This window comes from Mustelus asterias, chromosome 6 (genome assembly GCF_964213995.1).
Source record: "Mustelus asterias chromosome 6, sMusAst1.hap1.1, whole genome shotgun sequence".
Lineage (NCBI taxonomy): Eukaryota > Metazoa > Chordata > Chondrichthyes > Carcharhiniformes > Triakidae > Mustelus > Mustelus asterias.
In genome coordinates this window covers 93,334,655-93,352,491 of record NC_135806.1, presented here as the reverse complement: position 1 = coordinate 93,352,491, position 17,837 = coordinate 93,334,655, and the positions used below count along the sequence as shown (strand labels likewise).

General features: G+C 40.9%; 1 protein-coding gene across 1 annotated transcript in view; it reads left to right on the top strand.

Moving 5' to 3' along the window:
- The window catches only part of lnpep (leucyl/cystinyl aminopeptidase), a 98,546-nt gene that overhangs the window by 15,974 nt on the left and 64,735 nt on the right, over positions 1-17,837 (top strand). The window contains exons 2-3 of the mRNA XM_078214758.1: positions 14,281-15,124; positions 17,413-17,551. Of these exons, the coding sequence (XP_078070884.1) occupies positions 14,281-15,124; positions 17,413-17,551 (983 nt within the window). The remainder of the gene's footprint in view (positions 1-14,280; positions 15,125-17,412; positions 17,552-17,837) is intronic.

Below are 17,837 nucleotides of genomic sequence, written 5' to 3'. Positions count from 1 at the left end.
ATTCTGTTACCCAGAAGAATAATTTTATTATGCTAATAGAGTTTACAAATTTCTGTCCTCATCAAGGAACTCCCTTGTTTACAACCTTCCCCAGCCTCTTTTCATCTGAGAACTACGTACAGGATTTAAATGTTTTATTGAAGTAATTGGAGACCCCCACAAGCCTGACAGTCAGTCACCTATTGTTCATGTGTTCCCACTTTGACCTATTGAATAAGCATAGGCTAACTTTTAAGTGTAATAATAGCTTAACATCTGTCATTGGGAAAACACTAGAAGCTATTATTAAAGGTGTTATAACAGGACACTTACATAATTTCAAGTTACTAGAACTAGCATGGTTTTATGAAAGGGCAATTATGTTTAACCAATTTATTGGCGTTCTTTGAAGAAATAACAGGTGTTGTGGATAAAGGTGAACTGGTTGATGTAGCTTAGAATTCCAGAAGGCATTTGAAAATATTATTGTGGAAAATAAAAGCTCATGATGTAGGAGATGGTATATTGACATGGATAGAAGATTGGCCAGCTAACAGGAAACAGTCGGCACAAATAGGCCATTTTCTGGTTGGCAGAATGTGACAAGTGTGTCATAGGGATCAGTTCTAGGCTTCAACTCATTATAATTGATACAAATCACTTGAATGAAGGGACTGATGGTTTGGTTATTGTCTTTGCTGATGACACAAAGGTAGGAAAGTAAGTTGTGAAGAGGACAAGGCGGCTACAAAAGGATACAGATAAGTAGGCAAAGATCTGGCAAATGGAGCATAATGTGGGAAAGTATGAAGTTGGCAGGAAGAATAAAAAATAATCATATTGCCTGCATGATGAGAGATTGTCAAGCTCTGAGATGCAGAGGAATCTATGTGTCCTAGTGTATGAATTGCAAAAGGTTAGCATGCAGGTACAGCAAGTAATTAGAAAAGCTAATAGAATTTTATATTTTATTGCAAGGGCAATTGAATGTGAGTCGGAAGCTTATGCTTCAGTTGTAAAGGGTGTTGGTGAGGCCACATCTGGTACTATGTACAGTACTGGTGTCCTTAGTTAAGGAAAGATGTAAATGCATTGGTAGTAGTTCAGAGAAGGTTTACTAGATTAATACTTGGAATAGGTAGCTTGTCTTATGAGGAAAGGCTGGGCAGGCTATTCTTGTATATGCTGGAGTTTAGCAGAATGAGAAACAACTTGATTGAAATCTATATCATCCTGAGGGGACTTGATGGGGTGGATATGGAAGAAATAGGGGCTGCTGTTTCAAAATAAGGGGTCACCCACTTAAGACAGAGATGAGTAAAAACTTTTTCGCTAAGGGATTTTCTTGCTCCAAAAGATGATTGAGGTTGACTCTTTGAATATCGTCAAGGCAGGAACAAAGAACAAAGAAAATTACAGCACAGGAACAGGCCCTTCGGCCCTCCAAGCCTGCACCAACCATGCTGCCCGACTTAACTAAAATCCCCTACCCTTCTGAGGACCATATCCCTCTATTCTCATCCTATTCATGTACTTGTCAAGATGCCCCTTAAAAGTCACTACCGCATCCACTTCCACTACCTCCCCCGGCAACGTGTTCCAGGCACCCACTACTCTCTGTGTAAATAAAATCTACCCCGTACATCTCCTTTAAACCTTGCCCCTCGCACCTTAAACCTGTGCCCCCTAGTAATTGACTCTTCCACCCTGGGAAAAAGTCTTCCACCCTGGGAAATAGATGGATTCTTCATAAACAAAGGGGGCAAAGTTATCAAGGGGAGGCAAGGATGTGAAGTTAAAATTATTGCAGCCCTGATCTTATTGAGGAGGCTTGAGGGGCCAAGTGACCTACTGCTCATAATTCATGTGTTCAAACGGGTAAAATTTTAATTTCTAAAACTCATTCTAAAATATTTGAATTATGAACTAGATATTTTCAGCACTGTGCAACTTGGATTGTTAAGAACAAAGAAGAAGAACAATACAGCACAGGAACAGGCCCTTCGGCCCTCCAAGCCCGTGCCACTCCCTGGTCCAAACTAGACCATTTTTTTGTATCCCTCCATTCCCACTCCGTTCATGTGGCTATCTAGATAAGTCTTAAACGTTCCCAGTGTGTCCGCCTTCACCACCTTGCCCGGCAGTGCATTCCAGGCCCCCACCACCCTCTGCGTAAAAATACGTCCTTCTGATATCCGTGTTTAAACCCCCCCCCCCCCCCCCCCCCCCCCCCCGCCCTTCACCTTGAACCTATGACCCCTTGTGAGCGTCACCACCGACCTGGGAAAAAGCTTCCCACCGTTCACCCAATCTATGCCTTTCATAATTTTATACACCCCTATTAGGTCACCCCTCATCCTCCGTCTTTCCAGTGAGAACAACCCCAGTTTACCCAATCTCTCCTCATAACTAAGCCCTTCCATACCAGGCAACATCCTGGTAAACCTCCTCTGCACTCTCTCTAAAGCCTCCACGTCCTTCTGGTAGTGTGGTGACCAGAACTGGGCGCAGTATTCCAAATGCGGCCGAACCAACGTTCTATACAACTGCAACATCAGACCCCAACTTTTATACTCTTATGCCCCGTCCTATAAAGGCAAGCATGCCATATGCCTTATTCACTACCTTCTCCACCTGTGACATCACCTTCAAGGATCTGTGGACTTGCACACCCAGGTTCCTCTGCGTATCTACACCCTTTATGGTTCTACCATTTATCGTATAGCTCATATAGATCGTATAACATATTCTAAATATTTGTCCAGCAGAGTAGAATACAGCTGAGGGAAGAGGTGTAAATGCAGTTTAAAGATGCAGTCAGTGACTGGGTCTTGAAGTGTGAGTTTAAAATTCCCCAGAGCAATGTGAGCAATTCACTTGTTTTTACAATGCCCTAAATTGAGAAAAAATATAGAACTGTATTTTTAAAAATGGCTTTTGCTGAAAAGTTTCAATTATATATTTGATTGCATTTTGAAAGAATAGTCATAAAACTTATATTGGTTTGGGCACTTGCACTCAGCTACATAAGCAGATAATAATGTTTTGCGATCTCCATCTTTGGAATATTTAAGTGCCTTGCCCCCAGTAGTCCAATAGCAAAGTCATAAGGCTTTGTGTAGGAATTATAGTGACCTGGTGTCCTTATCTGCAGCATATCTGTCTTGTTCCTTTTTGTATGTTTACTTAGTGCATAGAAGTCAGTTTCAGATTGAATTACAAATAACTGGTTTTAACTTCTGGGAAGTGTATGAGGCGGATCCAGAATAAAATTTGCTAATTGTTAACTGAGTACCGCAATTTTCTATAACTAGCACACTTTTAAAAAAATTTGTTCTTGGTATGTGAGCATTGCTGGCTAAGCCAAAGTTTATTGCATGTCCCTAAATGCCCTCAATCAGGTTGTGGTGAGGTGCCTTCATGAGCCATTGTGGTACTGTACCACCTTGATGCAACTGAATGACTGGCTTGCTAGACCATTTCAAACTGCAGTTAAGAGTCAGCTTTAGAGCTGAGTCTGAAGTCTCGTGTAAGGATGGCAGATTTCCTCTCCTGAAGGACATTAGTGAACAAGATGGCTTTTAATGAAATCTTGGTAGTTTAATGATCATCGTTACTAAGAATAACTAGTTAGTTACTTCATTTAATTATATACAGGTTGGGCCCGATGGACCGAATGGCCTCCTTCTGCACTGTAGGGACTCTATGATTAGCTGGGAGTTCACTTATGCTCCTATAAATAGGAGACTTAAACTGTGTTGGTTGGTTAAGGAAGTGGATGTTTTATATTGTGTTTCATGATAAAATAATCTTTACACACTTTTTACAAGCATTAAGTTCCAGTTCTATCTTTCACCACCTGGCTTCACCAAGTAGAATACCTTTATCTGGTTTTAAAGTACATTAAGGTCAGTAGAATTGGCGAGCAATTAGGCTAAGTACTGTTTATAAGCTTTTTAACAATGGAGAATGTTTCAGCACATTAAAGCATTAATGGATGGTATGTGATGCAGATTTGAAGAGATTCTGCACTCTGCTGTGTTGTTTGAGGAAATATTAAGCAGAATTAAGTGTCTCTGCACAGAGACACGAGTAGCTGACTCGATGCAGTGTCGCTAGAGATCAAAGTGCATTTTCAGTGTAAGTGATGTGTAACCTAATGATAGCAGTTAGGGAAGGAAAAGTCTAAGAGGAAATGGAAAATAAGATGACTTTCAATAAATCTGATGCCTTGCTGGAAATTGGGTGGAGAAATGAGATTGCGTGACACACTTTGCTTAGCTCCACACTGCTCCAAAAGCAGCAAAATCTATCTTGAATAGCTGAACTTTCTCCAAAACAAAAGTCGGACTTTTGTCACCGGAATCAAACCTCTGTCATCTGATAGAAAATATTCTGATATTAAAATCACTTCAAATTCTATTGGAAATTGACATTGTGCTGACTGGTGGGTTGCATTGATTTGGACAAGTGAATAGATTGTTGACAGGCTAGCTATCATAAAACTGATGGTATAAATTAATTCAATCTGAGCTGTCCAGATTACATGTCAAAGTTACATCTCTTTCCCACACCTTCCATCACATACAGGAGACTGATGTTGAAATAATTAAGTTTTGATTGCAGTCTGTTGCTTGACTCTAAGATGATCTCTGTCTAATTAATTTTCCTGAAATTACATTAAGCCACAGTAACCTGGTTACCAGAGGTCACTGTTTCAAAACAAAGGTTATTGCTTTGCTCAAAACAAGTTGATTTTGTAAGTTCCAGAATGTCTTCACAACAATCAAAAATAGCCACAATGGAAGTACTGAACGCTGTGAACATTAATACATATAATTAATTGTTCCGATTTAGTTATTTTTAATTTGAAGTGGTATCTCTATAAATAGTTTGTGCTTTATTTTCTTAGCAACATAAGAATTGGGAGCAGAAGTAGGCAAGTTCAGCCCTTTGAATGGCAGAGCAGGCTCGATCAGATCATGGCTGATCTCTTCCTCATCTTAAATCCACCTCCCCCACCTGTTTCTCATATCCCCTTATCCCTTTTTTATTAGAAATGTATCTATCTCCCTCTTGAAGCCATTCAATGATTCAGGCTAACAGAATTAGACAAAGTAGATTCAAAAAGAATGTTCACGATGGTGGGAGAGTCCAGAAATTGGGGATCATAGTTTGAGGATAAGGGGTAAACCTTTTAGGATGAGGTGAGGAGAAATTTCTTCACCCAAGGAGTGGTAGATATATGGAATTCACTACCACATAAAGTAGCTGGGGCCAAAACATAGTCTGATTTCAAGAAGGAATTAGATGTAGCTCTTGGGGCTAAAGGGATCAAGGGATATTGGCAAGTCATGTTGCAGCTTTATAGAACCTTAGTTAGGCTGCACTTGGAATATAGTGTTCAATTCTGGTCACCACACTACCAGAAAGATGTGGAGGCTTTGGAGAGGGTGCAGAAAAGATTTACCAAGATGTTGCCTGGTATGGAGGGCATTAGCTGTGAGAAGAGGTTGGAGAAACTTGGTTTGTTCTCACTGGAATGACGGAAGTTGAGGGGCGACCTGATAGAAGTCTACAAGATTATGAGAGGCATGGATAGAGTGGATAGTCAGAAGCTTTTTCCCAGGGTGGAAGAGTCAATTACTAGGGGGCACAGGTTTAAGGTGCGAGATGCAAGGTTTAAAGGAGATGTACGAGGCAGATTTTTTACATAGAGGCTGGTGGGTGCCTGGAACTCGCTGCCGGGGAGGTAGTGGAAGCGGATACAGCAGTGGCTTTTAAGGGGCGTCTTGATAAATACATGAATAGGATGGGAATAGAGGGATATGGTGCCTGGACGGGTAGGGGGTTTTAGTTAAGTCGGGCAGCATGGTCGGTGCAGGCTTGGAGGGTTGAAGGGTCTGTTCCTGTGCTGTAATTTTCTTTGTTCTTTGATATGGGGGGGAAGGCGGGATCAGGATATTGAATTTGATGATCAGCCAAGATCAAAATGAATGGTGGAGCAGACTCGAAGGGCTGAATGGCCTACTCCTGTTTCTAGTTTCTATGTTTCAATCAAGTCACGTGTTACTTTTCTAAACTCCAGCGGATACAAGCCTAGCCTGTCTAACCTTTCCTCATAAGACAACCCACCCAATTCCAGCTATTTCTTCTCTGAACTGCTTCCAACCGAGTTACATCCTTCCTTAAATAAGGTGACCAATACTGTACACAGTACTCTCAGACTCTGCAGTCTGTCACATTTAGATAATATGTTTCTCTTACTTTTTCCTGCCAAAATGGACAATTTCACATTTTCCCACATTATACTCCATTTGCCAGTTCTTTGCCAACACACTCAACCTATCAATTATCTTTTTATAGCCTCCTTGTATTCTCTTCACAACTTACCTTTCTACCTATTATTGTGTCATTTCCAAATTTGGCAACCATCCCATCTATCCCTTCATTCAAGTCATTTATGTAAATTGATAAATTAATCCCAGCACTGATCCCTGTGATTCTAGCAGGCTGGATGGATCAGCTGCCTTTTCCTGGCAGTCAAATTTATATGTTCATAAAACCTGCTTCTTTGATTTTACAGTTGAGCTAATTGCTGCTACTGTGCCTCAAAGCACCTCCAGTGGAAAACTGCTGTATCCTTCTCTGAAATCTCATCATAGAATCTCTATAGTGCAGAAGGAGGCCATTCGGCCCATCGAGTCTGCACCGACAACAATCCCACCCAAGCCTTATCCCCGTAACCCCACATATTTACCTGTTACTCCCTCTAACCTGTGCATCCCGGGACACTAAAGAGCAATTTAGACAACCTAACCTGCATACCTTGGACTGTGGGAGGAAACCTATGCAGACATGGGGAGAATGTACAAACTTCACACAGACAGTGACCCAAGCTGGGAATCGAACCCTGGTCCCTGGAGCTGTGAGGCAGCAATGCTTGCCACTGTGCCACACATGTTCATTAAATGTGTGTGCTTGTGTTAAGTGATGTCGGAAATGTTTTCAGGACTGTTGCCTGTTTGCTCGTAGTTGAGTCTGGCTGACCTATTGCACTCAGCAAACAAATCCTATTTTCAAGAAGGGGAATAGGGATAGCCCAGGAAATTACCGACCGGTGAGTCTAACCTCAGTGGTTGGTAAGCTAATGGAGAAGATCCTGAGGGACAAGATTTATGAGCATTTAGAGAGGTTTAGTATGCTCAAGGATACTCAGCATGGCTTTGTCAAAGGCAGATCGTGCCTGGTGGAGTTCTTCGAAAATGTGACTAAACACATTGATGAAAGGAAAGCGGTAGATGTGGTTTATACGGATTTTAGCAAGGCATTCGATAAGGTCCCCCATGCAAGGCTTCTAGAAAAAGTGAGAGGGCAGGGGATCCAAGGTGCTGCTGTCCTGTGGATCCAGAACTGGCTTGCCCAAAGGAGGCAGAGAGTGGGTATAGATGGGTCTTTTTCTAAATGGAGGTCGGTCACCGGTGGTGTGTCCCAAGGATCTGTTCTGGGACCCTTGCTGTTTGTCATTTTCATAAATGACCTGATGAGGAAGTGGAGGGATGGGTTGGTAATTTGCCGACGACACGAAGGTTGGTGGGGTTGTGGATAGTCTGGAGGGATGTCAGAAGTTACAGAGGGACATAGATAGGATGCAAGACTGGGCGGAGAAGTGGCAGATGGACTTCAACCCAGTAGTGGTCCATTTTGGCAGGTCAAATGAGATGAAGGAGTACAATGTAAAGGGAAAGACTCTTAGTACTGTAGAGGATCAGAAGGACCTTGGGGTCCGGGTCCATAGGACTCTAAAATTGGCCCCGCAGGTGGAGGAGGTGGTTAAGAAGGCGTATGGTGTGCTGGCCTTTATCAATCGAGGGATTGAGTTTAGGAGTCCGGGGATAATGATGCAGCTATATAAGACCCTCGTCAGACCCCACTTGGAGTACTGTGCTCAGTTCTGGTCGCCTCATTACAGGAAGGATGTGGAAATGATTGAAAGGGTGCAGAGGAGATTTACAAGGATGTTGCCTGGATTGAGTGGCATGCCTTTTGAGGATAGGCTGAGGGAGCTCGGTCTTTTCTCCTTGGAGAGACGTAGGATGAGAGGAGACCTAATAGAGGTGTATAAGATGTTGAGAGGCATAGATCGGTTGGACTCTCAGAGGCTTTTTCCCAGTGTGGAAATGACTGCTATGAGAGCTCACAGGTTTAAGGTGCTGGGGGGTAGGTACAGGGGAAATGTTAGGGGGAAGTTTTTCACACAAAGGGTGGTGGGTGAGTGGAATTGGCTGCCATCAGTGGTGGTGGAGGCAAACTCAATAGGGTCTTTTAAGAGACTCCTGGATGAGTACATGGGACTTAATAGGATGGAGGGTTATAGGTAGGCCTAGAAGGTAGGGATATGTTCGGCACAACTTGTGGGGCCGAAGGGCCTGTTTTGTGCTGTAGGTTTTCTATGTTTCTAAACCCTATCAAATAGTTTTATTTTAAGGAAAGTGGTAAAGAGAGGAAGCGCTGTGTGGCCATTTTGGACAAATTTAGCTGCTGTCATGCAGTTTGCTGCTGCACTGTTCTGCTTTTTAAAAAGGTTTGGCTGATTTCCTCTTTATAAAAACCAATAGGATCGTCCCGTTCAGGCATCCTCAGTGCAGCATGTACATTAGTCACAGCAATAAAGTTTTAATGTATGAAATTGTTGATGTAAAGCCTTAATGGAATTTGCTTCTCATAATTAATTGAGCATGATTCTTTTTGAGCATGTGACTTTCCTAATATATTTTAAATTATAACCTTTAAGCTTCCAAAAAAGTGCACAGGATGGTTTAATTGTTTCTAGCTATCTTGGATCGGAGAAAACCATTTTAAAAAGGGAGCCTATTTGCAAATACTGCATAGTGTACTCCACACAAGAATAAAACAAAATTCTCGACATGTATGTGGGGTAGAAATTACTCAGAAATCACCCACTTTGCTCACAGGCCGAAGTTTGTGGTTTTATGTTTTGAGTTGTGTGGTTCGCCTACTGGCTAGAATTGCGAGTAACTTTATGTTGGGTCTCGGGCCTTATTAGGCTGTCTGTCTCAGTTGAACCGAGTATCGGACTGGAAGTTGTTGAACAGCTATTTTCAGGTACTGGGAAGATTTTACAATTTTATACAGGAAGAAGGCAATCTAACCAATAGCTAATAATAGTTTCAGCAGAGAAATATTCGGTTAACTATCAGAAATAAATCACTCACCCTTTTCCATTGTTGAACTGTGGGAAGTGGCATTTAAGTAATGTGGACAGCACAAACCACATTTGATGTTTAGTGAAACAGTTTAATTTACTTGAAGAATTTCTGGGGCAATGAAGGAAATGCTCACAGCGTGGCTATTAAATGAGTTCCTAAATAATTGCTAACGAAGTTCACATGTTTCTAAACTTGGGTGATGTGTTGATGACTGCAAGCTTAATAATGGCCTTCGACAGCAAAATAGTGTGCAAGTGTTTGTGGTGCTGTGCAGCGATGATTTTCTCAAAACGAAAGACATGTCGCTGTAATATTGCACCATCTGCAGTTGGGATTTTGGTGCTGCCAATTTCTGGTCAGTGTTTTGTTTTGCTTCATTTTGTAAACAAGCAGTATATTAAAAAAAAAGGACCAGTGTCCAACATGACCTTAATAGTGTAACACTTTTTAGAACTGATTAAGTATTTTTGATCCAATAACACAACGCTGGAAAGACTCAGCAGGTCTGGCAGCATCTGTGGGGAGAGAAAACATGTATAAGATATGAAAAAGGAAGTTAAGGTGGACGAGAAAGATCACAGGACTCAGCATTGAGTGGGGAAACCTCAAAGGCAGACAAGTCAGAATCTCCATTTTCAAAGGTATCATCATCAGAACAGATGAGCTTTTTGTATTTTTGGTCGTTGAATGTAGGAAATCAGGCAACCAAATAGCATGCAGCAAGCTCTTCCAAACAGTAGCTCTCATGATTAGATAACCTGTGTTTTATTTTAGTGATGTAGATTGAGGGATAAGACCAGGAAACCAGAGGTACATCTTGCTTCTTTTCAGTTTAAAGGCATCTCTGACCGTGCAAAAGTACCTTTTATTACTGTGTTGGACTGTCGGTGTAGATTTTTGTGCTGGAGTGAATGAACCCACAATTTTCTGACATGGGTGAGAGTACTGTCAACTAAACAACAGCTGTATGGTATTAGTGATTCTGTATTTACTTATTTTATACTGGCATGGACGCAATGGTTAAATGACCTTTATTGGCTCAAGAATGTTCAAATGATATCGACTCTATAATCATTTTATTTTTACGTTTGATATTTAACATTCTTGTGTTACCTTTTTGTTATATTTTCAAATTATGCGCAACCTGATTTCAATTAATTTTTTTCCCATCTGCTTCAACTGGTAAAGATGATTAAATTAAGGGCAGCTCGGCTTGTACTCTAGTGAGAATAGAAAACTGAGGTGATCAAATTCATGTGTTTAAGGTGCTTTTAGCATGCAACAGAGGAAATAAATAAACTGATTCTTCTGATAGGGCAGTCTAACATAAGGTTAAAAGATCATAAGAAATAGGAGCAGGAGTAGCCCCACGGGCCTGATCCACATCATTCAATAAGATCATGGCCAACCTAATTGTGGCTTTAACTCTCCTTTCCCGATGGCCTACCACATTGAGTGACTCCTTTTATAGAACACAAATCTATTTAATTCAGCTTTGAATGTATTCACTGCTTCCTGAGGAAGAGAATTCCAAACACTAACAACCCTCTATGAGAAGAAATTCCTCCTCATCTCCGTCTTAAATGGAAGATCCCTTACTTTTAAAATGTGCCTCCCAGTTTTAGATTCCCACATCTTTTACCCTGCCAAGGCTCCTCGGAATTTTTAATGTTTCAGTAAAATCACCTCTCATTCTTTTAAATTTCAATGAGTTTAACCATAACCTGCTCAATCTTTCCTATCCTTCATCCCAGGAATCAGCCTATTGAACCTTCTCAATGCAAGTATGTCACTCCTGAAGTAAGGAGAGCTAAACGTCCACTGTACTTTCGGAGTGGTGTCACCTATGCCCTGTACTACTGAAGCAATTTCCTCTTGACTGCCTCAGCTGAATCTGTCTGCATTGCACTCTCGGGCAGTGCATTCCAGATTCAAACCAGCCACTGTGTGAAACAAGTTTTCCTCACATCGCCATAGTTTCTTGTGTCAAAGACCTTAAATCTCTGCCACCTTGTTCACCTACCACCAACGGGAACAGTTTCTCCCTATCTACCCTCTCCAGAACCCTCATGATTCTGAATACTTCTTTCAAATCTCCCAACTTTTTGAAATGCCTTGTCCTTCAAGGGTAATCTGAGGTAGACTGGTCACTTTTCAGAACTAAAAGTGATGAGTTTGGGTGATATGCAATTCCATATGATCTGATCAGGGTCAAGCTGCCTGGTTTAAGTTTCACGGCACAAACCATCGCTTTACAAGATGAAAGACTGCCTCAGAGTGAATTGTTACTGAGCACACACTGCATTTGATTTGTATCATGCTGAAGCTGGATATAGCCACATTTTTGGTCAAATTATTGTTTGTAGATGGTTGCTTCAGTGACAAGAATTTTTTATGTCTGCTGTTGCAAGTAGCTCTGGACGTTGGATATTCAAAATGTCTTAGTTATTTCACAACAGAAAATCTCTCGTTTGTGGTATGTTTATATTTTTGTGATATCAACCTAGTAAAGTTCTTCAGGGGAATAACAAGAGTTCCTTGTCAGATTTAACCATTTTAATTAGCTCTGCCGTTTTCAACAACTATTTTTTCCCTCACTGTTGATGATTCTTGACTTTGGAAGATGATGGAAAGCTCAACGCGGGCCTGTATGAATGAAACTGTTGACGTGTGTGCTTGATTGAGCTCCACCACCAACTGCACTATGTATTATTACCTCGGCGTGCTGCAGCAGCTCAAGGTTACTTGGCATCTATCAACCCTGCAATCTCTTACTTGATGGACAAGGGGCACCAGTATTTGAGAATAGAGTTGTGTCAGGAGAGTAATGTTATTGGCTCACTTGGCTCACCTGGTCTCAAATGTGTAGGGGCGGCATGGTAGCACAGTGGTTAGCACTGCTGCTTCACAGCGCCAGGGACCTGTGTTCGATTCCCGGCTTAGGTCACTGTCTGTGTGGAGTTTGCACATTCTCCTCGTGTCTGCGTGGGTTTCCTCCGGATGCTCCGGTTTCCTCCCACAGTCTAAAGATGTGCGGGTTAGGTTGATTGGCCATGCTAAAATTGCCCCTTAGTGTCCTGAGATGCATAGGTTAGAGGGATTAGCGGGTAAATGTGTAGGGAGAAGGGAGTAGGGCCTGGGTGGAATTGTGGTCGGTGCAGACTCGATGGGCCAGATGGACTCTTTCTGCACTATAGGGTTTCTATGATTCTATGATTATTGAACTGTACCAATGGCTGGTAGTTTAAACATTGAAGTCAGATGATGGATTCTGTATGGAGAATAGGTAGATCTATTTTTGGCCATTTTAGAAATTTTTAATAAATTGTGCTCCATCTTTTGAAACAGTCTTGCCTTTCCTTCAACTTTAATCTATCCACTGATGCTAGAATATTGACTTGTTAGTTTTTATTATAATTGCAGGTATCTGAATTTGTGTAGACTTGTCTTCACTTGTTGACGTTTGGAAAATGGGCTTTTACTGTACCTGCTGCGATTGGACTTTTACCAGGAAAATGCATATCAGTATATTAAGATCATAGAATCTCTATAGTGCAGAAGGACTACCTGACACTAGGGTCAATTTAATATGGCCAATCAACCTAACCCGCACATCTTTGGACTGAGAGGGGAAACTAGACCATCTGGTGGAAACCCACGCAGACATGGGGAGAATGTGCAAACTCCACATAGACAGTGACCCAAGGCCGAAATTGAACCCGGGTCCCTGGTGCTTTGAGGCAACAGTGCTAACCACTGCGCCACCATGCCACAAGATACCAGTACTGTTACATAAATTGATACATTTGTATTCTTGTCTCCGGTGAAACTTGTGGAGCATGCCTTTTGATATCTTGGTGATCGTTTTTAGACAGCACAAAATAGGGCAGTTAATTTTGTGCATTGTTTTCATATTTAAGTGTATCAGCATACTTACAATGTTAAAGATATCTTGGGTTATGACTTTGACATGCCATTGTTTCACCAGCATGATTCAGGTTTTATCCTCAAGTTCGTATTGACAGGAGTTACATATGAATTAGGAGCAGAAGTAGGCAATTCAGCCCTTTGAACCTGTTCTGCCATTCAATCAGGTCATGGCTGATCTCATCCTGGTCTTAAATCCACCTCCCTATCTGTTCCCCATATCCCTTTAACCTATATTTTTTAAAATCAGCAATATATCTATCTCCTTGAAACCATTTAATGATTCAGGCTGCATCGTGCCAAGAGGTAGTGAGTTCCACAAATTCACCAAGTGGTAGTTCTCATTTCAGTTTTAAATCTACCGTCTCTCTCGGTTAATCCTAGAGCCTTTCTAGCTTCAGCAGAGAGGCCACACAGTCTTCAGGTAAAAAGGCAACGAATGAACCAATCACTTTGCTCTGATCACCATCCAGTAACACTTATTTCATTAATCACATTTTTAGCTATCAACATGTTATGTTAGGAGCTAACTGAATAATAACTACAGGACTTGCTCTTGCTGCTTGATTCCATTCTACATTTCAACTATTGAGCCCTGGAATTTCACTAGCTGCAGGTCATCCAAATTCCGTAATAATTCTCAACTCTGTCAAATATTCTATTTTTGGACAGATGAAATTATATTACTTCAATTTTGTTTTTCTCTGAAATAGTATGACTGCCATATTACTTTTTGTACTGACTACAATTAATCTCCTATTACAATTTTCCATTTCTGTTATCCTTACCCAATTTACTCTCTCCTTCCCAGAACACTTGACTCCTGCTGTTTGGGATACACCCCAACCTGCACCCCCATTCCACAAACACACACACACACACACACACACACACACACACCCCCGACTCATCCCCATATAATGTCAATTTAATATAATGGATAATTGTTATACAGAATTGACCTGTAATCATTAGAGTATTTGTTGCATGATGTATAGAATACAATATTCATTTTGTGGTTCGATGGAAACAAAGTCGACTTTCACCGGTGCATCATTTGGCCTTGAACCTGCTGGTGCTAATTAATGTCACATTTGTGTATGTAAAATACGCTGAATATATTTGAAACCGTTTTGTCTTTCAGAGCGGGCCCAGTTGCCCAGAAACATGATTGAAAATAGCATGTTTGAAGAGGAGCCAGATGTAGTTGACTTGGCCAAGGAACCACGCCTTCATCCTTTGGAACCTGATGAAGTTGAATATGAGCCACGTAGTTCACGGTTGTTGGTACGTGGCTTGGGAGAGCATGACTTGGAGGATGATGAAGAAGACTATGAATCATCTGCAAGGTTGTTAGGCATGTCGTTCATGAACAGGAGTTCCAATCACCGCAACAACATGGCAGGGGTTTATAATCAGGAACCATCAGGGGGACTTTGCTCACTGTCTTCTGCTCGGACTGTACTTGTTGGAGCATTTGTTGTAGTGATTATACTTTCAATAGCGATGGTGGTCTACTTTCTGCCAAAGTGTACCTTCACCAAAGAAGGCTGCCATAAAAAGAACACAACTTTAACATTCATATATCCATTGGATGCCAATGGCCAGGTATTTCCCTGGCCAAAAGTAAGATTGCCTACTGCTGTTGTACCAGTGCATTATGATCTTACTTTGCGTCCCAATCTCACCACCATGAGTTTCACAGGCTCCCTGCAAATTAGTCTTCTAGTCAAAGAGGATACCAACAACATCACCCTCCACAGCTTTGGTCTCAAAATCACCAAAGCAACCATTACTTCAAAAGGATCCAGTCAACCAAAGGATGTCCAGATTTTGGAGTATCTACCACATCGACAAATTGCCATTAAACTTGACTCAATGCTGTTGAATGGAGAAACACGCATACTGAATCTGGAATATTCAGCAAATCTGTCGGATGGTTTTTCTGGATTTTACAAAAGCAGTTATCAAGATAAAAACAAAACAAGGTAAACCATCTGCTGTCAGTGTACTTTTCTAAATGTAATTACTATTTCCTGACAGGTTCCTTTGTATATTGTTGTTAGAAGGCAGTTGGAAGGAAATAAACCTTTTCACTTGTGTTTGATTTGGTCTATTCTGCACCATTGTTTTACAGCACGTGTTGATACATGTTTTGCTTTTCTCAAAGTACGCCATTCAGTATCAGTAATGTGCCTCGGGTAGTGACAAAAGCAGGAAATTTGCAGTTTGATGTGAATTCAATAAATCTGTATATTTGTGGGCTAGTGCTCAAAACCCGGCCACACAAGATGCCAAATTGTCATTTAAAAACTCTAGTGCTTCATTCATGAAACAAAACCAAGCATTTCAAATCAGTCTATCCTTGACAGGATTTGAGTGCACATTACATATTTGAATCTTAGTGCCTTCTGAAGTGTCTTAAAAGATGAGCAATAAGTATAATTTTGTCAGCATTTTCCAACAGATTTTTTCTAAGAAGAAAGATGAAAATAGGACCACCACCACCTATACCCACTTGCCATTCGGGCCATTGAGTCTGTACCAATTCTCCGAAAGGGCATCTTACCCATGTTTCTGGCATAGTGCTGACTGGATATTCTGACACTGACAGTGTGATTGTGGTGAGAATCGTACTCTTGGCAGCTAAACTATTTTTACATCGGCTGATGGCTGGTTAGTATTTATGGGAAAGAAGAAATCTGCCCATTGGCTTAATAATCTAGAAGGGGTTTTAACTTTCCCCTGCCTTGTACTTTGTGATTAATGAGTACTTACTGGACATGGAAGAGGAAAAGTGTGAGATTGGCTTCATCCTCCTTCCCTGCTTTATCTCCAGTACCATTTGTCAGATGAGAGTGAAGCTTTACATTTGCCCCCTCGGGCAGTTATAAAAGATCAACATAATGTTTTGAACAGGAACAGTGAAATTATTCCGGCTGTCAATATTTATCTCTCCTTAAAGTCACTGAAAAAAAACATTATGTCTGGCCATTACCACAGTGGTGTTTGTGACAGCTGTCAAAGCGTAATTTGCTGCGTTTGCTATATTATATCCGTGACTACACTTCAAAAGTACATTGTCAGCTGCAAAGCAGTGTGGGACAGCCCAAGGTCATAAAAGGTGCTATATAAATGTGGGTTCTTTTCATTTAAGGCATGAAGTGAATGTTATCCCTTTTAACATCTCTTTTGGTGGTGACAAGATTTAATGACATTTCAAAAGGATGTTTTTCTACTCTCACTACAGAGACCCCAGAGTCATTCCTTGGCTGGCATTTTTTTTTATATCGACTTTGTCTTCTATAAAATGGTTCTCTATAACAGCCTTAAATGACAGGGTCTGAGTGACTAAGGAAGACTTCATCGTTATGGAGATTTGTGGCAGCCTATGGGATCCTTGCATGAAGAATCACTGTAGTCCGAAAATTGATTCTAGTAGGTTATGATCCCATGGTGATCAATAATGCAAAAGAACTGAATTTACCAAATGACCCCAACGAGACTATCAATGAACATTATGCTTATAACTTTAACAATCAAGCTAAAATCAACATAAATTACACATGAATTGACAGGCAAATCATGGTCAATAAGCATTGAAAATTGTACATTAAATAACATAAAGATAGATCTCTCGGATTTACTTTGCAGCCCACTCACCATATATGGCACCAATTTCAATCACCAAGTTCTTCAAAGCTCTGAACTTGCTCAAGTAGAATTCCAGCTCCTTTTCCTCTTCAAGGATTTACCCAGTGATTCTCGTCTGACAGTAGCACCCAACCAACCCGAGTAGTCCGGGAACAGTCTTCATCAAAATGTCACACCTCTCCAGAGCCACCTCAGCTCTGCACACAGTCTTGATGGCATAACTCCACCAGCACTACATTTGCCTCAATCCCCAATGATCACCCTATGGCAGAGACTGCGCAATCAATGACTTTAACAAAAATAACTGCAACAACCTTGTATTTACTCGTTGCCAGCTCCTGGATCCAACCTGCCTACACTGTGGCACTGATTGATCTGAACTTGGCTCAGTGTCTTTTATCTGGTTTCAACCAGCTTCAGTTTCTCCAGAAACCTGAGGTTTCAGTTTTCGCTTTAGTTTTGATAGAGAAACAGAACCTTCAAGTTTCTTTCAGTTAGGGTCATTCAAGAGAAGAAAATACAAGCTTTGAAATCAAGAATTCAATCAAACTGCTAGATTTGTGCAAGCTGTACAGTTTATTTTCAAAGAACCTATAGATCATCTTTTTCTTTCCTTTCACAGAATATTGGCAGCCACTCAGTTTGAGCCAACTTCAGCCCGAAATGCTTTCCCATGCTTTGATGAACCAGCATTTAAGGCCACGTTTAGCATCAAGATAATCAGGGAAGCTGATCACATCTCATTATCAAACACGCAGAAGGTACCTTTAAGGAAAAGCCTTTCTTAATTATCATACCTCCCAAAAAAAAATCATGTTCCAGTTTCTGCTAGAGTGAACCTCGCTAGTTAAACTTAAAACTGTAAATTTATATTTTCAAAATTATTGTTCATTATGTTCTGGAAGTTTTAGCTGATAACTGCTCAATGATAAAAATAGGGCATCTGGAACATAGGACAAAAAGTCTAACTCCTAGATCAATGAGATTAAATTACTGAAAAATAGAGAGAAAACACGAAGGAAGTGAATTAGAATCGATAAATTCATA